At 42.6% G+C, this 21,780-nt stretch overlaps 1 protein-coding gene across 2 annotated transcripts in view; it reads right to left on the bottom strand.

Moving 5' to 3' along the window:
• Positions 1-21,780, bottom strand: part of LOC146809241 (zinc finger protein RFP-like) — a 255,257-nt gene that overhangs the window by 148,420 nt on the left and 85,057 nt on the right. For both annotated transcript variants that reach the window (XM_085616066.1, XM_085616067.1), the window contains exons 5-6: positions 21,536-21,577; positions 653-694 (exon numbers count right to left, since the gene is read on the bottom strand). In XM_085616066.1, the coding sequence (XP_085472192.1) occupies positions 653-694; positions 21,536-21,577 (84 nt within the window). The remainder of the gene's footprint in view (positions 1-652; positions 695-21,535; positions 21,578-21,780) is intronic.

Genomic DNA, 21,780 nt, shown 5'->3' with positions numbered 1-21,780 from the left:
TCCGTATCTCCGGTTCCCTACATTGGATTTTTGTCATTTTGGTGTCATTTTGAAGATAAAAATATTTCCTATGTTTATAAATAGGTGTTGGATTTTTATTATGCATTGTGTCTTAATTATTTACTGAAATAGTTTTTTAAATGCTTTACTTAGCTGTCTTTGAAGTTAAGCCTGTCTGCTCGCAGCCACGTTACCAAGGGTTGAGCATAGGAATAATTTTCTAAGACCTATGCTGAGTCCTATCATGTGTTAGTGGCCTTTTTGCCTGTGGCAGACCTACATTTGCCCCTACCAATAACCCACTTTCCAATATACATATATAAGCAAACTAATGAAATTGTTCTAACGATTCAGTAATTATAACAGGAAAGGTCTTTGATCAGTCATAAGGGGACTGGTTCGAGTATGCTAGAGGGGCGTAAAATGTTTGGGATATGCTCTTTACAATGGGCTATGCTGATTATATAGAACCATTAATCATGGAAAAATGTTCACTATATAGTGCATACAGTTGATTCCTGTACCTGGTGCCTAATCTACAACTCAGAATTGAAAGTACTATTCTTTTCAACGGATCATATATTGGCGAATAATGCAGCAAATGTGTCAAAGCATATTGGAAGACAGTGCACAGGAAGATTAAAACATTTACCTGACTGGACATACTGGCTCTTGAGAAAGATCCTTAGCAACCCTAAAAGAAAAAGGCAATTAATGGTGTTTGAAAAAGCGTATTTATAGTTCAGTGATTTACAAAAGAAATTCCAGCAGCATGGATGTCTATGCTTATGAGAAACCGACTTTTCAAGTTAGGAAAAGCAGTATAATATCAAGAGAGTGTGTTACATTCTAAACATTTTGAAAGGTATCCCCCATTTTCCTAGCACCAGCAACAACAATCTTGTCTTCGATCAGGGGCAGATCGACATTTCTCTAATGCTTGTCATCTTCCTCAATGTTGAAACAGTGACCAACCCCAAAGATTAAGTTCTACCACATTTTCCAGGTTACACTCTTGTGATGATAGTTGCTTTTGAACATTGTCATTTAAGAGGGATAACAATCAATGGGATGGAAGAAGAGAGGACTCTTTAATGATTGTACCAAATAGCAAAACATTGGGATAGAGGCGTATCGAAGAAAAACCTGAAGATTAAGCTTAAAAAAGTTGTATCAAGCCAAAAGACAGTTCAATGTCCTAAACAGTTTGAACTATATCATCCCCTCTTTCTTAAATTAGGGAGCTCACTGATTGCCAATGAGCACCTGCTGGCATTTGAAACCTATGACTGTTGCATCCACCACAGCTCTGGAGCACACAAATGACTACACCACACATGGAGCTCTGTAACACATGTCTTTATTCTTCAGCATGCAACTGTAAACTGAACGCACTGTGTCACAGACTTTGACACACCCAGTGATACCCCAAATACCTTCCAACTGATCGCATAACTTTTTTAAGGAGTGTGCATAGGACCTGAAGGATGCTATTGCACATAATCACACAACACTACACCTGCCCCTTTGTTGAAGAAAACATATATACATTAATGAGTCGGAGAGATGCTCGCACTAATTGTCCAGATCGAGTTGTACGAGGTGAAGGAGTTGCACTGTCATCTGGCATCATAGATGTAGACTCAGATGCTTGACGAGGGCACTCAGGTGGATTTGTCTCACTCATAAGGTCTGGAGCCAACAAACATGCTTGAAATGTGAAAAGCCTCTCATAATGGACGTTTCAGGACGTTGAGCGGTCACCATATGTCCTTTAGTTGTCATGACTCTCAATGGTTAAGCAACAAATGGAGCATCAGTCTTTCACTCTCATTTTGTGTGACTAGGACCCGGTGTCTTTCCTCGAAAACAATGTCCCAGGCACATAAGCACTTATCTGCATAGACCTTCATCATACGTTTGTGAGAAGTGTCTGTGACACAAATCTCGTCAGTGTCTATTGTCAGCTTGTGGTCCATTGTGGTAGCTTTGTCCCAATGGCTCTCCCAAACAGCAAGGTGGCAGGGCTCACCTGTTGTAGATTGGGGAATTGACTGATAGGGACAAATGGCTGGACATGAAGTTGACTTAGGTTTGATTCCTTCAAGCGCAGCATGCTGAACAACTTTCTTCAGGGTGTCCATAAATTGTTCAACAACGCCATTTGCCTGTGGCCAGAGAGGCAGGCTTTTCTGATGCTTGACGTTTCAACAAATGAGAAATTCTTTAAATTCTCTGATATTAAAGGTTGGGCATTTGACTCATTTGAGGATGAAGGGGACACGCTACGCTGCAAAAATATAATCCAGCCTATTGATGACTTCGTCATGGGTGGTCAATGATAAATCTTCCACCAAGGGAAAACGTGAGTGCTCGTCAATAACTATCATGAGATGATGGCTATTATTTAACGGTCCAAAGAAATCAGCTGGAATTTTTTCCCACGCTTATTTGGGACATTCAGACATATTTAGCAGATATTGTGTGGTCTTGGGAGATAAGCAGTTACACAGGTGACATGCTTTCAGTTCCTTATTGACTTGTTTGTCAAGGCAAGGAATCCACACTCCATTATGCCCTTCATGCGCAAGTTCAATGACTTGCTCTCTGAATCTCTCAGGTATGACAATCCTCTTGTAGTATAATGCCTTCTTGAGTGACAGAAAGGTCTTCCTGCACATTTTAGAATTTTTGATATTTAACTTAATCTGTGAGAGGTCGAGTACGCTTTCTCCAGGATTGCGTTGCAGTCATATCATTGAGTATGAGCACGTCTCTATCTGTGGTGGTTGAAGCAATGATCTGCTCACTGGATAGAGTTGCAGGGGTGCTAGACTTTACCAACAAATTAATGTATGCTTTAGACTTTGCACTGTGATGCTGTAACAGCGCTCCTGAGAAGTAATCTGCTGGGTTCTGCACCTTTCCCACTTATGCACAACTCTTGCAATGTCAAGCCTCACCTCTTGATGCGAGGGGGCAGCTTGACTTTTAGATTTCCAAAAATACTGAGCAACTCCTGGTGGTCAGTGACAGAGGTGAAATGCTTTCCATACAGAATCACATGATAATGTTCACAAGGCCACACTACAACCAGGCTCTCTTTTTCTGGCTGAGAATAGGCACCTTCAGTCTGAGATAGACTTCTGCTAGCATAGGCCAAAATGTGTCTCAGAGCATTTGGCTGTCTATTGTGTTGAGTAAGGATCGAGCCCAACCCATCCGGCTTGGTAGACAACAGTCAGAGTATGCAACTTTGGATCAAAGTAAGCCATTTCATCTGCATTTTCAATTGCGTGTTTGGTATTTTTGAAACTTCAGAGGAACATTGAAAGGGAACTTTTGTGTGGCCCCAAACAATAATATGTCATCACTATAGTTGAAGGCATGTGTAACAGGTTGAATTACTCAACGAATGACATCCTGGCAGCTGACAACACACCAAAATGGATTATTTTGTATCTGAACAAACTAACATGAGTTGAAAAAGTAGTAATGATCCTGCAGTTCTCTTACAGCTTGAGGTGATGGTATCCTTTGTTCAAATCAAGACGAGAGAAGACTTTGGCAACATTCAGCTGCATAATCATGGCCACTATGTGTGGACATGGATGTCTTTCTCTCTCAATTGTTTTGTTGGCGTGACACATATCAACACCGATGTGCACCTCCACTTTTCTTTTTTGGCACTGCCACTATAGGTAAAACCCATGGCTTCAGACCAGTAGAGCGCTCTATGATTTCATGCTTTGATAATGCTTCTAGTTCATTCTTTCTCAGTTGCCTCCTGTAAACAAAAAGCAACTCAACTGTGATGCTAAGGTCCTAAGTAATGTGAAGTTGCATCTTCATTGTCTTGAGTTTCCCTAGTCCATTGAACAACGACTGGAATTCATTCACTTTTTCGAAAGTGCATTGAGGTTGTAGTTTATGGATATTAGTCCCATGTCAGCAGCAGTGCTCAAACTGAGTAAGAATGAACTTGACTAGGTACCTTGGGCAACATGAATTGGTGCTTGTATTATCGCTTTCTAATGCCTCATGGTCGCTACAATTGACCCTTGACTTTGCAATGGCGTAGACGCAGCCCATGTGTACACCTTTGTTTTCAACGAGTTAGACAAGGTACTGGAGACAGTTCATTGTATTTGTTTGCCAGCATGATACTGATTGATGCACCACTGTCTATAAAGAAAGTTGGAGGGCAGTCATTAACCTTTAGCATGATCTTGGGGTGACGGTCAAATGAATTTGGTTGCATCACGTGGCGATCTCTTCTTTACAAAGAGCCAATCCTGCATGTGCATGTCTTTCTGTGGGTGACATGATCATTGCACATCCATCTTCTTTACTGTCACTCAATGAAGACTCTGAAGGGCCTTTGGAAGATGAACTTGATTATGATTGACTTTGTTTAGTCTCTACTTGCCCCAGTTGATGTTGTTTGGCCTTGTGGGCATGACTAAACTTCTTCTGGAAATTCATGGCATCATTTATCTCTTCTCATAGTGATGCATTGAGTTTTTCTGAATGGCTTTCTTTTCCACAGCCTCTGGATAGCTGTCAAATGGCTGAACTTTTATCTTCATCTGGAAATAACAATCCACGTTGGAAACACAATTTCTTTTTCTTCTGAGACATCATCTAATGGGCCTCCACTCTGTTTTTCTGCTTACTTTTCATGATTAACGCTGATTCATTCTGGGTTGTTACAGCTTACATATCAGCAGCCTAACAATCTGCATGATTCTCATCTCTCGCAGCCATGACTAACTTTCTAGACTGAATGACTCTCTCAGCATGCTTAGTCTGAATGAATCGGAGAGACCACCATCGATGACTCAGAGACACATGGCTTCTTCATTATGGAATTGATTGAACATGCAGTATTTTAGGGTATTACGTCTTTCAACAAACTCAACCACTGTTTCACCAACTTGCTGGCTGAAAATGTTTCTTTCATAACTGATATTAGGCATTGGATTAAACTTGCTTCCAACCTTTTCTTAGATTTGACGATACAACACTTCATCAGAATGTGATATTTTCTTTATTACTTCTTTCACTCAATCACCTACAAGGTTCTTATGTATTATTAGATGATCTACTTCTGCGAGGGCATCTATGAAGTAGTCAAACTATTCAATCCATACAGTCCACCTGGTGCCAATATTCAGTATTTTAGCAGAATCAAATGGCGGTGGTGGTTTCAGGAACAGGTTGCGCTGTACTTGTTGCTCTTCTCTACAGCCATTGAAAGATTTCACTATTCCGACTGCCTCTTATCAGATTGGATGCCACTGGCTACTTTGGACACATCAGCCTCCGACCAGGTCGGTTGGCACTTCCTTCGTTCATGGTGCACGAGTATTTTCTGTAGCTGCCTGTCACTGCCTGTAGCATTTTCTTGCACTTGGTTGTCTATCCCTTTAGCACTTTATTGCACCTGACTGTTGCTGCCTTTAGCACTTCTTTGTATCTGGTTGGTGCGGCTTTTAGTGCTGCTTCATACCTGGTTGTCGCTGCCTTCAGTGTTTCTGCTGTGTATGGATGATGGCTCTGTGTTGCCCTGTGGCACAGTATCTCTTCTCTTGGCCATACCAGTAGGCTTCTGGCAGGTTTTCTGATTTTGCTCCTATGTAGGGCCTTCACATTCTTCCAGGGCCTTGTAAGAGCTGGACCGGCAATTCAATTCCACACATGCCAACTCCAAACTATGTCTCATCTAAATAGGTGCACGTAGCACACACGAGGAGTTTCCCGTAGCAGTGCAAACTTTCAGGGAGAGCAGACTTGTTTCTTTGGGGCACGGATCCCACACTTCTTGCCAGTTGTAGCCAGCTCCAGAGCATGCAAATGACTATACCACACCCGAAGCTCTGTAACACACATATTTATTCTTCAGCATGCAACTTTTAACTGAACGCACTGCATCATAGGCTTTACTGACCACATCCAGACACACCTCAAATACCTCCCAACTGATTATGTAACTTTGCAAGGAGTCCACGTAGGACCACAAGGGTCAGAATGATCATAATCACATGACATTACAATGACTTTTAAGATAGGCACCATTTTTTCAGTAGATATTTTAGAACTATTCAGTTATCTATCCAGGCTAAGCTCAAGGACTCTGGTTCACGCAGAAAGAGCCATAACAACATTCTCCCCAACACTTTGGTGCAAGTCCTATTGTAAGGCCTTGGTAAAAATCAATGCATGTCTAATTGAATACCAGTGGATTACTTTCATGAAACCGATGCAATTTGCTTCAAGTTCAGATAGAACATCCACAACTCATTTCAATGTAAAAAGTGCTATGTAATGTATCAAATGGGTTGATTCCATTGTAACCTACTTTACACGTATTTACAAACATTTGAAACATGCCAAGGAATGCAATGAGACCGTGGTTAATTTTTCCAGAAGTTCTAAATATGAAATTCTTATCAGGGAGACAACCCCAAGCAGGCATAGATTATGCCATCACATAAAAAGGCACATTTAAAATTGTTAAATACTGAAACCTATCAACCTGGTCTGAATGCCCCCTTCCACTTAAGAAAGTTTCAATAGTCCAGCTCAATTCATTTTTGGTGCATGTGGACACCTGTAATCTCCAGGGCAAGTTGCAATCGTGATTCATCCCTAACAGGAGCACATAGTCCATGTTGATTGTTCAAACACTGATTATGGATGCCCTTAATACAATGGATCTCACTAGATCTCTCAAGATCATCTCGTTATGGGGAGTCATCCAGGAATTCACCAAGCCCCCCAGGAAACCAAAGACATTACCCCTTCCCAGGACCTCTGTGACAAGCTCGGATCCTACTTCTACCTGAAGATCAAAAACCTCTACGACAACTTCAACGATCAAACACCTGACTCGGCAACCATCCCCACCCCCCGGCAAAGCCAGCCAGCCCACCATCTCCACCTGGACACCGGTCACAACCGAAGAGACCGCCCGACCATGAAAGGCATTCAGTCAGGGGCCCCCACAGACCCCTACCCACCATACATCTACCACAGAGCCGCCACCATGCCAGAATTACGACCTACCATTAATGCCACCTTCGAGATCTGCACTTTCCCTGATAATTGGAAACGTGCAGAAGTCTGACCCCTGCTCTAGAACCCCTCAGCAGATCCCATGGACCTCAAGAATTACCAGTGCATCTTGCTCCTCCCCTTCGTGGCAAAAGTTGCTGAGAAGGCCGTCAATGCAGAACTAACAAGGTTCATTGAAGACAACTTCATCCTCGACCCCTCCCAATCCCGATTCCGCAGCAACCACATCACCGAGACCACCCTGCTCACTGCTACAGATGAGATACACACCCTCCTCGACATGGGCCACACTGTACCCCTGATCTTACTTGACTTGTCAGCAGCATTCGACACTGTCTCCCACCGCAAACTTGCCGCCAGACTACACGATGCTGGCATACAAGGTACCGCTCTTAACTGGATCCGCTCAATCCTCACCGGCAGAAGCCAAAAGGATCAGACTACCACCCTTTCTCTCCCAACCCACAGAAATCAACTGCGGAGTAACCCAGGGATCATCGCTCAGCCCAACCCTCTTCAACATCTACATGTCCCCCTCACAGCCATTGTCAGACAGTACGGCCTCAGCATAGTATCCTACACCGACGACACCCACCTCATCCTCTCCTTCACCAAGGACCCCACCACCACCAGACTCAACTTCCAGAAAGAAATGCAGGACTTTGCATCCTGGATGAGCAACAGCTGCCTGAAGCTCAACTCGGAGAAGACAGAAGTCCTCATCCTCAGACCCACCCTATCAGCTTGGAACAACACCTGGTGGCCCACTGCCCGCGCCAGCCCTCCGACCCCCATGGACCATGCCAAAAACCTCAGCATCGTACTCGACTCCTCCCTCTCCATGAACTGACAGGTGCTTCAACACCCTCAGCATCCTCCGCAAGACTTTCAAATGGATCCCCCCGAGTCAAGGAAGACAGCCACCCACACACTCATAACCAGCAGACTTGACTACGGAAATGCCCTCTACACCGGCATCAACAAGTCTCTACTCCGCAAGCTCCAGACGATACAGAACACCACCGCCAGACTCGCACTGGGCATCCCTCAACACAAGCACATCAGCCAACAACTACGGAATCTCCACTGGCTCCCCATTGAGAAGAAAGTCACCTTCAAGATACTCACCCATGCCTACAATTGCCTCCACAACACTGGACCTCAATACCTCAACGGAAGAATCACCTTCCAACGTACCCAAAAGAAACCTCCGATCTGCTGACCTTGCCAAAACCCCACACATCTGCAGAGTCAGAACAGGGAGAAGAACCTTCTCCTACATTTCGGCCAAGACCTGGAACGAGCTCCCGATCGACATCAGATGCGCCCCTCACTGACCACCTTCAGGAAGGAGTTCAAGACCTCTATCTTCGACTGAAAGGAACTGAGGAACCAATCCCGCCCAGCACCTTGAGACCCTCACGGGCGAGTAGTGCGCTTACAATTCCCTGATTGATTTATTGATGAGACAAAGATTTAGGGAGATGAGGTGTGATTAAGAGAGATGACGGGTGTGGGCCTCTTCTGGCAAGTGGTTTGTTTGCTTCCAGGATAGTTATATGGGAAGGGTGTGTATTGGTAAAGCAAACTAAATAAAAAAGTGGCTATTGGCGATTTACCAGGTTAATGTCTGTCACCACTTTTGTTTAACCTATACATACAATCTTTGCATGAACTACGGGCGAAGAATAAGATGACCTTATCAAACATGGAATTATAGACTTGGTTGGATTCCACCACACAAAAAATCCCAAAAACGAATGATATTTGAAGTAACCTTTACCGAAAGAAGCCGTAGATGTAACAGAGCTGGTTATTCCTGAATGAAGGCAATATAGAGTCATGCTGTTATCAAAAAAGTTAATGCTTGAAACATGTCATTCACAGTGTCTCATCCAAAATTAAACTAAGTAACAAAAAGGCTAAACCTACGGAATTTTTCATACATGACTATGAAAAGCCAAGTTAAAACCCTGCGTAGAGAACAGGAGAGAATGATTATAGTATTGTAGGAAGACAATAAATCAAATTTCAAACTTCAAAAATTGATGTTCACTTCCCATAGTAGTTTAGACGTGACTAATAATAGGGCTTGCCCAATGTAGTTGGATTAATACTTTTAACACCTGCACCACTTCCCACTTCTTTATTTAGATCCAATCAATTTTAGCAGTGAGAGTGATACAATCATGATGGCTATAAAACACAAATGCTTACAATTAAGCAATAAACAAAGATGTTCATGAGGTATGTGATCATCGCATTACATATACTCTTTGAATGGAGGTTTAAATCCTTATGCCATCCCATCTACTTATCCATTGCCATTGATAAACTTTATTTCGGCTCTGTGGCCATAAAAGCGACATAGATTATCACAATACACAATATAATAAAAGGAAAAATAAAAGAAAAACCAGTCAATTCATAGTTGAGAAATATTACAAATACATTCGAGTAAAACAGGGAAATATTTGGGCGAAGTAATTAATTACAAAAATTTCCTACGTATTATCCATATAGCATTGAGGAACCGGGAAACTGCAAAGACTATTGGGGGTTTGGTATCGTACTTTAGGACTCTCATTGCTTTTTCGCACTCTCTGAAACCAAGATTGTTGCATATGGGCTTGATCCAACGTTTTCTTTGGGGTGAGTATATTGGGCAAAAAAAGAAAACGTGTTTTTCATCCTCCAGTCTATGTCTACAAGCCGGACAGGCAGTAGAATTGTTGACATCCCACCCAGATGTGAATGATCTGAGCGGGAGACAACCCATTCTCAATTGACAATAAAGCTTCCTCGCGGCCGGAGGACTAACCAGATCTAGAAACTCCTCTCTCCTGTAGTTATCTTTAATTTGGAGGAACACAGCCGTCAGCCTGCCGATCTTAGGGCATTCATAAAGACACGCCAGATGGTAGTTATTAAACTGTTCGACCAATTTTACTTTAGATAGAGCCGGGCATGAGACCTCCGGAGAGGTCCATAATTTAGGAAGGCCAATCTTAGTGCAGATATCCCTAACGAATCTCAGCCAAGGGATATTCTTGCTCTTTAGTTGAGGCCAGACTCCCTTAAATTCCTCACGGTAGAATCCCAACTCTTCATTGGACCAAAGTCTCTTCCAGTATATCAATGGACGCAGAATTACCACTTGTTCCATGGGTAACAACCCACAATCCAGCCTGATAGGGGTCAACGGGGAGCTAGAGGGAAGACCCAGCAGACTCCTCACGAATGAATTTTCAGACCCAATCAGGCTGTGTATTCTAGAGTGGCCCCACAGTTCTGCTCCATAAATGGAGGCTGCTCTTACTTGTGTCCTATATATTTCTAGTGCTGGGGACACTGGTTTGGAGACCGAACCTCTGAATACTTGGGAGATTCCCCCGGTAGTTTGGGCAAGTTTTAGCACAGAATTGGCAATTTGACCACCCCAACCAACATTTTCTTGTAATAAAATCCCCAGATAGCCGAATGTGGTTACCCGCTCAAGGTGAACGCCATTCAGGACTGGGTTTGGCCGTGTGTGTTAGGGGGAATTGAGGATCATAAATTTAGTTTTAGCTAAATTGATCTCTAAGCCTCTTTCTGCGCAAAAATCCACAAAGCCATCCAAGATACACTGGATGCCAGTTGACGTTCGTGACAACAAAAGAGTGTCGTCAGCGAACATCAACTCTGGCACCATACCCGTGGCAAGTCTTGGCACATCTGTGTCCCTAATACCTTCCAGGTGTTTAATGAGCCCGTTGATATATAAACAGAATAGCGTGGGTGCCAACACGCATCCCTGTCGGACTCCACGGTTGACGGGAAAGCGGGAAGAAAGCTCACCATATTTGCCACATCTAACCTGGGCAAAGTTTTGCATATGGAGTCTGCACACAGTATCCAAAAGATATGAGGGGACATTGAGGGCCCGAAGCACCTTCCACAGATTTTCTCGCGGGACCAGGTCAAATGCCGATCTCAGGTCAACAAAAATGAGATAGAGGTTGCCACCATCTAAACTCACGGTCTTCCAGTGTATGACCTGGAGTCGAAAGATCTGGTCAACAGTGGAGGTGCCCTTTCTGAATCCTGCTTGCAGGAAGCTTAAGATGTTATTATCAGTCTCCCAAGCCTGGAGTCTGTCCAATATTATACGCCCAAACAGCTTCTGTGTGATATCAATTAGGCTGATGGGCCTATAGTTTGACGGTTTTAAAGGACAGCCTTTCTTAAATATAGGCACGATCTCCGCACCTAGCCAGGTCTCTGGGAGATCACCTCCCGTCAGAATAAAATTAAATAGGGCACAAAGATACGGCGCCCAGATCTTTGGTTCCGAACGGTAGAGGTCGCCAGGGATTTTGTCCAATCCCGGCGCTTTGTTGGGTATCAGTAGATGTATAGCCATTTCCACCTCCTTTGTCGTTATCGTCGTTGTGGCTTCAGCTTGACTAGGGAGTCTGGGAGGAGAAATGGGCAAAGGTAGTATATTGTCATTTGGGCTTGAATAAAGACCCCCATAATGAGCTTCCCATACCGCTGGGGCTATGTTTGGGAATGAGATCGTTCCTGCTTCTTTCCTGCCCTTGCTGACAATAGCCCAGAAGCCCCTAAAGTCCTTTGCTACCAAAGTCGATCTTAGTTCTTCCCAGATGTCAAATTCCCATGATTTTCTAGCCCTTTCTAAGGTTTGTTTATGTTTAGCCCTCAATACTTTGATCCTGCCTTTGTCTAGGGCCTTGATGGCGATAAGTAACTCGCTCTTCGATTTCCTACACTCGGCAGAGTACCACAATTGCCTTTTAGGCAGATGGGGCCTCGCAGACCCAGTCAGACAGAACGCCTTCGAGAGTTTGTCTACTAACTGTAGGTGAATGCCTGTTGGTCCAGTTGCCTGTTCTGGTGGAGATCGAGGTAAACCCACCTCAGACATTTCAATAAGATGAGGTAGGGCAAGGCTATAAATTTCTGAGATTTTATTTGGGCTTGCGGCGATGCGGGGCCATCTCACCCTTCGTTTGTTATTGTGTAATATGGGGGGTTGTGCGATGAGGGATGATGTTATATCATAGGTGCTCATGCCCCAACAGCCTGGTTTGAAAGTTACAACTAGAGCGTTGTGATCGCTATCAATTCGATCTAACACCCTAAAATCAAGCACCTTGTCCCAAGATCTGGTTTCAATGAGAATATAATCAAGGATAGAGGTATGTCCGGCCCTGTTAAAAGTAGCTCGTCCTGGTCTGTCAGAATCAAATCTCCCGTTGCATGCCCTCAATGACAGGGAAAGGGTAAGAGCGGAGATCTGGAGGACCAGAGGGGTCCATGCTTTGACCTTTAGAATCATTGGATCGGGGATATTCCGGTATTCATTCTCTGTGGTTGGGTCGTCTGAAGTCGACACACAGAGTGGTTCGTATTGGCAATTAAAGTCGCCACCTACAACCACAGAATATTCTGGATCCAGAGTCAGAATAAATTTATTTAGCAGTTCCATGGCCTCGGATTCCCGACCACCCTGAGAAGGTCCTGAGTAGACATTCAGGAGAGCCAAGTGGATGTTATTTGGCAACTCAAGTAAGGTACATTGAATGTCTTCTGAGTTGGTATGGATTTGCCTTGCCAAGGCACCCAAATGGAGTGCCACCCAGGTGGTAAGGCCCCCTGAAGGTCTAGCCCTACCACTAGTTACAGCTAGTGTATTAAAGGATGCAAAGCCTACCCTATGTGAATTTTCTAATGCCCATGTCTCTTGCATTAGACAAATATCAAAATTGGCTATAAATGTGCCCCAGTCCTCGCAGTCCAGTTTGCTCTTGAGACCTGCCACATTCCATGACAACAAACGAGGACTCGGCTTTGATTTACTTAGAATTAAAGTCTGGTCAGCGACAGAATTGGTGGTGGATGGTGAAGTAGTTACCCTTTCCATTCTTTCCCGCATAGGCCAATTTGCCAGCCCTTCCATAACTAACTCTTCCATTACTAACTGTTTCCCCGGGACTAAGGGCAGTTTCAAAATACTAGGGTTCGAGCGTCAATCCACTTGATCGAGGGTGCTGTATCTATTAAAATGGTGGAAAGTTTCAAGCGGGAGTGGGCAAAGTCGGTCTAGGCCTTGAATTATATTAAAATCAAGAGGGGGTAATCCAACCCTACCAATTCGCGCATTGGCCACCCTTCCCCTGTTGAAATCATTAGTACTAAAGTACTGGGGTCCTGGGTAGAAATAGATAAGGGGAAGAGCTCTAATTACTGAGTGGGGACTGAAGTTGGGGCCTGGCTGGAATGTGCAGATATACCTAACCGTATTTGGGTTCCTAAAATTAATGACTACACAATCTCCTGGAACGTCTTTGGCTCTATGTCCAACCCAGTTGATTCTCCTCTCAAATAGAATCTCACTTGAGCACTGTTTCGGAAGGGGTTTGTTGCAGTTTAACCAGTGCGTGCATTCATTCTTTAAATCGAGAAATGTCTCCCTTGATCCTTGGTTCAAAGTAGGAACACCAGCAAGGATCACCACATATGGTGCAGTTTCAGAAGGGAGATCCAGACAAGGTAACTTCAGGTCAAGGGAGAGTCCTGGCTGCTTGCATGGAGATTGAGCGAGCCCAATAGACTTTATTGATGAAATATTGGGTGGATTAGTAGTTGCATGGCTCGCTCTGTTCCTGGGACTCCCTATACTGGCTGGGACATAGGGGACTGCTTGTGGGACAGTAAGCAATCCCTGGCTCTGACCCTGTACGATAGGTTGTTCAGCAGTAACTGTCAGAGCAGTAGGTGGATTGGGAGCAGAGGCGCCGGTCTCAGCAGAGCGTTCTATATTACCCCCTCTATCCCCTATACCCTTAGCCCTAGTAGATGAAACAATCATTGATTCCAAATTAATGAGACTGTTTTCCAAGGAATCAAGTCTGTTGCAAATAGGGCGACAAATCGCGGTAAATAGCTGTTCCATCTTTTGCCAAAAGTCATTGTTCCATACGGGGCCCAGCGGTGCCTCGGGACCTTCAACCATCAAATCTGTGGTAGGCACGGGTTCAGATGCCCCATCGTTTGTCCGTTTTTGGATTTTAGGTCTTTTATTGGTCAACACTGGGCCACCCCTTTTACGTTTCACCGCCTTCTCCGAAGGCTTAGTAGGAATAGCATCGGAGCGTATGGGTTGTCCAGATCTGGTAGTGCCTTCGAAGATCGTAGGTATAGAAGAGGCAGGGCAAGAGGAATCACCGGGTTCAGTTACAATACAAACGCTGCTGGTTGCAGCAGCATCGACATTTTCATTTCCGCTCAAGGATGAAACATTGATATCATGGACTATTGTAGATAAATGGTTTATAGCTACCGGTGATTTGACTGAAGCAATGTTGCCCAATGAAGAGCGCTTATCGAGCACTAGATCGAGAGACAGTCTTTTCTCGGTAAGTTCGATTTCCCTCTGTAAGACTGACGCAGCTCTAGTTATAAAGTTATCCAGAGTCCCGACCACTCCGGACCCGCTCAGTGACTTCCGGCCCTTCTTGGTGCCAGCAGTGGCCAATATCTGTTATTGTCGATTAGAAGAAGAGCAGCAAATCTGCACTGTGGTGTATCTGCGAAATGGCCCGGGGTTGAAGATTTGGACTCAGACAACCACAAAATATAACATAATATCTCACTGGCACACGGCTCACCTGGTCACCTGTAAAACCAAGAGGTGTGTCCCGTCCCGGCCTCAGTCGGTCTCTGACGGGCTCAGACGGGCCCACCCTTGTCCCGGGCTTCGCCCGCGCTGCGTTCCGCGCTGCGGAAATATGTGCGCGGAAAGATATAGTCACGCCGGGGGGCGGGGTCCTGAAGAAGAGGCAGCAGCAGGAAGTTGGAGGGCTGCTGGACCTCGCAATCCTCAATACGGGAATCCCGGAGCACCAAAGGTCAGTTTTCAAGAGCGGCTCCCGCGAAGCGGGGGCCGCGAGGTTTTATCCTGTGTCCAGGGGCGGGTCCTGAGGAAGAGGCAGCAGCAGGAAGTTGGAGGGCTGCTGGACCTCGCAGTCCTCAATACGGGAATCCCAGAGCACCAAAGGTCAGTTTTCACGAGCGGCTCCCGCGAAGCGGGGGCCGCGAGGTTTTATCCTGTGTCCAGGGGCGGGTCCTGAGGAAGAGGCAGCAGCAGGAAGTTGGAGGGCTGCTGGACCTCGCAGTCCTCAATACGGGAATCCCGGAGCACCAAAGGTCAGTTTTCACGAGCGGCACTTATCAAATGATGTCTCAGTTGCTGGAAGCCTAGTATTAACTAATAAAAATATTTGTGTTTCTCTGGGGTTGTTGGGTATAATCTTGTTTTAAATATTCATTTTTAATTCCTTTTGTCATTAATTGCCTATTTTAATTGGTATATCCAGCATTGGAATCTCACTATAGAGTGGTTTATCACAGCAAGGATTCCAGAGGGGACAATTTGGTCTATTGTCATTTCTGAATATTATTTCAGGAGAGGTGGATCTGTCAGGAAGAAGACGTCACAAATATGTTGGGATGATGGAGCAAGCTAGATATGGAATGATTACAGTTAAAAAAGCACTAACCTTAGTATAAAAAGGCAGCTCAATCACATATAAATTGTGTTTGTTTTTAAACGTATCCTGGTTCTTGTTTTTCACTATTTCAGTATGCACTCTGCAGTGATCACTATCTACTGCACACTGGTGGATGAAGTTAATGTTGTGATTGTGTAACATCTGACCCATTGATGAGAATCTACTTGTAAAATTATTTTAGATCCCCCTACTATGAGTTAGTTTTTTATGGCAATAAAATGTGTAAATATTTATTGATTTATTCAGGGGAGCTCTTTTCACTCACTTCACTCTCTTGGTGCCCGCAACTCACCACACCTACAGCCTCCTGGTGCCACCGGAGTCTTTTGAGGCGCCAGTCCACGAGGGGACCGAACTGCAATTCCCAGCAGCCTAAGAAGCGCGCTCGCTGCATATGCCACAGAGAGCGCCAGGAGGTGTTTAAATTGCAGACAGGGTTTCCACAGCGCGGGACTTGCGCGGGCGTGCCCAGGCCAAGGACGGGCCCATCTGCACCTGTCTGAGACCGGACAAGGCTGGGCCATATCCCTTGCCCCTGCGTCCTGAAGTCAAGTGTACCGGTAAGGAGCACTTACCATTTTTCTTTTGCCTCGCTTTGGAGCACATTGAAGTAAAATGGGGAAGAGAAAACTGGGAACAGCTAAGGGGAAGCCCGCTGGAAAAGCTGTACCAATCACAAATTATTTGAAAAATGCAATGGGCATTATTAACAGTGAGATTGTACAAGTAGAGGAGCAACTGGCGGAACTAAAACGGCCCTGAATGTTGTAATAGTGCTGGCTTTGAGCCTGAAGTACAGGACTCGAATAACTGTCATGGCAGGAGTAACAGCCTGAAGGATAATAGTTCCAACATTCCCAAATCAGATCATTTCATTAAAGTCGGGCCCTTGTGTATTAACAACCCCTCTTGAAATTTCCATAGCATCGGATACACCTAATTTGATTTCTCCACCCGCGAAGAGGTGTAAACAATACACAGCACCAGCAAAGACCAGTTTTCCAAAAACCCCAAAAATGGGGAAGACCATAAAACCGGATGGGAAGGACATGGGGACAGGTCTTGAAGAGTCAATACGATATATGCAAGGCATTGATACACTCTTCAAAAAATTACATAGGAAAATTGACACCATTGAAAGGCGTGTTATGACTGAAATAAAACTAGTGCAAAAAGACATTTCCCAGTTGTTGGAACTGGTTGTAGCTTTACGGACATGTAATGTATCTAGTACATGTCAAAAGTCTATGTCTAGTAGAAACCTTGATAAGAGATCACAAATTGATGTAAGTGAAATAGAGATGGTTAATATTCATCAATCAGCCGTAAAACAAACAGAGGAAGTACCCGGATCATCTCGGCTAAATCCTGTTGTTAAAACGAAGAATGGCAATCCACAAAATGGCTCTAAATATAATCTAGCAAGCAAAGGCTACCAACAACCTAAGAGGTATCAGAGGGGTTTCTCTTGGCTTGCCCCGTCAGGCTACTCCCTATGTCATTGTTTTAAAAAATGTCCCTAAACTACCTGACAATGCCACAGAACCCTGGGAATCGCTGAAGAACCGGGTTGTACACTGGTTCTCCCCTAAATATTATTGTAGCGCTAGGCTTCTATCCCAAGAAACAATCATTTTAAGAAGAGTTAGTTGGGTGGGTAGAAGGAAAGTGATGTGAAGGGGACTGCGTTGTAATATATTTTTGCCACCCTGAAGTGGTGGGTCGCCTACTGGAAGATGTATCAACAAAACATATTTGGCCATGTGATCGCCCTAATGATGCCATCATTGCAGTACCTCTTGGATATTTCTATAGATCTTGAACCGAGCAGTCCCAACTAACTGGTACAGCCCAACATAGCCCTGTAAATCACATTATATTATCTACGTCGAATAGGTTTTCTCATTTAAGAAGCTGTAGCGAGGTCGATTGACTGTGCTTAAAAGCTGTACAACCGGATGATAGTATTTTTACTACCAAGTCTTTGAGTACATTGATAGAAGAAGTGCGTGTAGAAGTAGCGCAATTGAACAAAGGTAATCATATTATTTCTCCTATTAGTACAGTAGAAGCACCCATAGATGTGGCGCAAATAAACACTTGCAGCAATTCCACCCCCCTTATTAGTTCGACTGACATAGATCCAACTAATTGCTCAGAGGTTGGATCATTGCAAATTATGTCATGGAATGTTGAAGGGGTTCAAAATAAATTGCACGACACTGTATGGCTTAAAAGCATACAATTTCGTTCTTTGATTTTAATGCAAGAAACATGGCTTATAGAAGCCTTTTTTATTAATGGTTTTGAAACTATTTTTACTAAAGCAATTCCGTCAAAGGCCGGGAGAGCAAGTAGAGTCTTGCAGTATTAATATCAGTGTCATCTCCCCTGAACTTAAAAAGAACCCTCACAAACTCACAGTATTACCAGTTCCTACTCTTCCGTGTCAAAGGAAAGCAGAATATCGTAGTTAATAATTTTTACAATAATATTTTTGATAATACGAGACACAGGATAATTATAACAATGGAGGAAGAGCTGGACAATTTCTTGTAGGGACTGGGGGGTGAGTATATACTAATTTGGGCCGGTGATTTTAATAGTGAGTTATGTAGTTCTTTTACAGGGGACCAATGTGGTTATGAAGATGAACTAGGTGATCACATTTCTCATTTACCTTACAATGCCTATGGTGAAACAATTAACTATGTTATACATAAATATAATTTAGAAATCATGGAGCAGGGTGTTAATGAGGGAATTCATGTTATTCATACATATGAGGGGGCTAGGTCGTCTTCATGTATTGATCACTTTTTACTGTCAAGGTAATGCAGGTCCTTAGTTGATGAATGTTTTATACAGCTTAGCCTGCTTAGTGATCATCACCCCCTCTTGTTAATGTTGAACTCTAGTTTATATTATAGGGTGAAGGCATGTGTCTCTGCTGCCGATATTAAAATACAAGGCAAAAATGGGATCTCTATCAAGTGGACGGGTGTTAACCCTATAATTTTTATGGAGAATGTAGTTTTAAAAAATGATCACCATATAAAAACATGCTCAAACAAAGTTTGTAGTAACATTGATACTGTAATGGGCTTTCAAAACATTTCCGCAGAAATCTCTAAAGATTTGAAAGTCAAAAATAAGAAAAATAGGGATAACTGCCCACGATGGTTTAATCAGCAATGTTCTAGACTAAACAGGGACTTGAAGGAAGGGACCTTTCTAGTGCATTTGACTTAGTAAACCCCATCAAGTTATGGCAAACACTAGAAAGGATGGGCGCCCCATATGACATTATTGTTTTTTATCCAAGATATACGCTCTCAACCTCAAAGATACGCTACGGTCAAAACGGGGAATGTACAACGCACTTTAGAGTATCCAGTGGGATTAGACAGGGTTGCGTTCTTGCCCCCCTTTTATTTTTGCTATATATTAATGATATTAACATTTTATAACAGAGTCTGAAAGCTGATGGCCCCATTGTTGGCAAGCACGTACCCCCAGTTTGACTATATGCAGATGATGCAGTCATAATATCCAGGACAGCAAATGGCCTTCAACTCCTGATTGTTAATTTTACAAACGTAATGACTGAAAAAGACCTAAAAATCTGAGTAAAACATTGGTCATGACGTGTGGGAAAAGTAAAGCCAAGAGTACAAACCACTATGTTGGGGGGAGTAAATTTCGAAAGGACATCTACATTCCCTTATCTGGGGTTACTTTTTAACAGCAAAGGATCATGGAGCACACATATTAATTTATGTAAATTAGTAAGCCAGTGCGTGAAATTTTTAAACTATATGGGAGCAAGTGCATCACAGGGGTATGTTATGGCGGAGCCTTATGGGGTATGGTAAATACCTCCCCATTACAAACCCTGGGAAAATAAGTTTTTAAGACGGTAATTATCGGTTTCCAATTCAACAGCTAATTATATAGTCCATAGGGAGACAGATGTACCATACTTCAGTGATTTGATTAGTATGGCTGCTCTTGCACTGTGGTACCGAATCTGGACTAAAGATGAAACTCATTTTACTAAAGCCATGATCTTGGATTGACTCGAACTTGACCATGGCAGGAAAATACCATGGCTACATCATATTTATAGTCTTTTAACTCAGTGTAACGTGGCAACTTATTTTGATGATCCTGAGAGCATCCAGTCCAATAGTAAAGGGGAGTTAAAAAGGAGATATTTTAAATCCAGAGAAATAATGAGGATAGCTGAACTTAGTACAAAATCAAGGGTCATATCCTATTGTGAAGGTCCATTCTCACCGGGCACCCAGCCGGATCTTGTTTTTATAAGAAATGTACAACACAGATTTTATTTAACAAGATTAAGGTTGCATACGCTCCACTTTCAGATAGCTTTCCCTAAAATGAGTAAATGGAGTTCTAATCTACCTAAATGCCAATGTGATGGTAAATCCTCCCAGACAACTCTGCATTTTTTACTCTTTTGTAATTTTTATAGGGACATTAGAAAATCAATTTTACGACCCCTTTTTATTGCCAATAGACTATATTCCTTTAAATCCGCTTTTTATCAAATTTGCAACCTGGAAAATATATGGTAATGTGGTTATCATTTTTATTCAAATGGCTATCAAACGAAGAAAGGATCTTTCGCACTTGGAAATGTTGAATTATGAAATTAAATAGACTGTTCATTCTAACATTTTTGTTTGCAGTCTATATTGTCCCACTACAATTCTTGATATGTTTCAATGGCAATAAGCAGCGGCTTGAGTTTTTAACTTTTTCTCTTATGAATTATTGCATGCTTTTGTTCTTACTGCTACTTGTGAGGACACATAAATATAATTGGTATGCTTCATTTATATTTATGTGGAAAACAAGTTTTAAGAACATTAATTAGGGTGAAAAGTTTTACTGGAGAAATGTTCTTTGGGAATTTTTTATTGTGGAAAAATGTAAAATCTATGATGAATTGATTTTTTTTTTTGTAGAATGCTTTTATGGATATATCTTCTATATACCGAATAAAGCTTGTTTTGACTTTGACTTTGAGCTAGTTTTTATCGCAATGAAATGTGTAAATATTTAATAATTGATTCATGTATTTGTAGTCTTACATTATGAATAACAGACACGGTGGTGTCATAGATCTTTACAAATGGAAAACAGGTTTACACTTGAAAATCACTAGATGATACTATAAGGCACTACCAATCTGAGACATAAACAAGTTACCAGATAATTTTTTTATCATTTAATGAGCCATTTTTGAATACTAATTACAGTGTACTGGACATAATATCAAAATATTTTAAAAAGAAGTGGAAACGTTACCAAAGTACATAACACACACCATATTCTTACGTCCAAATTAAACTTTCGAGATACCATTGAAATAGCAGATGTTCAAGTTCTATTTAAAATATTTAGGTAGATGGACCACTGAATTGTTCATTTTGCTCGCTTTTTCTCGAGCAAGGTACTTTTATCACAAGCTGAGAATCCCATGAGAGACTTACATAAATTCCTATGAGAATAAATATGTTGTTGTGTGACTGACTGGAATAGTGTTAGAAAGATAGAAGTGCATAGCATATTTTGGATGTGCTCTATCCACTAAATAAAGCTGACCACACAAAAACAGTAGTATTGCCGTGATACATATAGACAGAGCTGCAGACTCCAAATTGTGGTGCATAATCTGCACACCAGTTGGCCACAAAAACACACAACTTCTTTCTTCCAAATTTTGGAATTATATTTTATGCAAAGTAAGTCCTGTTTTTCACTCCAGCTTGTACAGCAATTCAGAACATATCTATAAACAAATATAGTTCCCGCTCTGTGTAGAATAAATGACAAAATGGTTCAATTACTTAATTGCATGGACGTTCTCCTGAGAGATTTCTTTGTGAATCCTGAAATAAATAAAAAAAATGCAAGTTATTTCAGTTAACTTAGTTCTGGTCTCAATCACTGGTACATAAAATAACAATATAACTGAGTTTTACTCAACACTCACTTGATGAGAAAGGAAAAGAAGCAAGTTTTGAAAACTATTTAAACTGCAGGAGGCTGTTTTAGCAAAACTACATATAATGTAAGGTATCACCTCCCCTTC

This window comes from Triturus cristatus, chromosome 7 (assembly GCF_964204655.1).
Source record: "Triturus cristatus chromosome 7, aTriCri1.1, whole genome shotgun sequence".
Taxonomy (NCBI): domain Eukaryota; kingdom Metazoa; phylum Chordata; class Amphibia; order Caudata; family Salamandridae; genus Triturus; species Triturus cristatus.
Note: the sequence above shows the minus strand (reverse complement) of the source record. Positions and strands in the feature narration are given on the sequence as shown.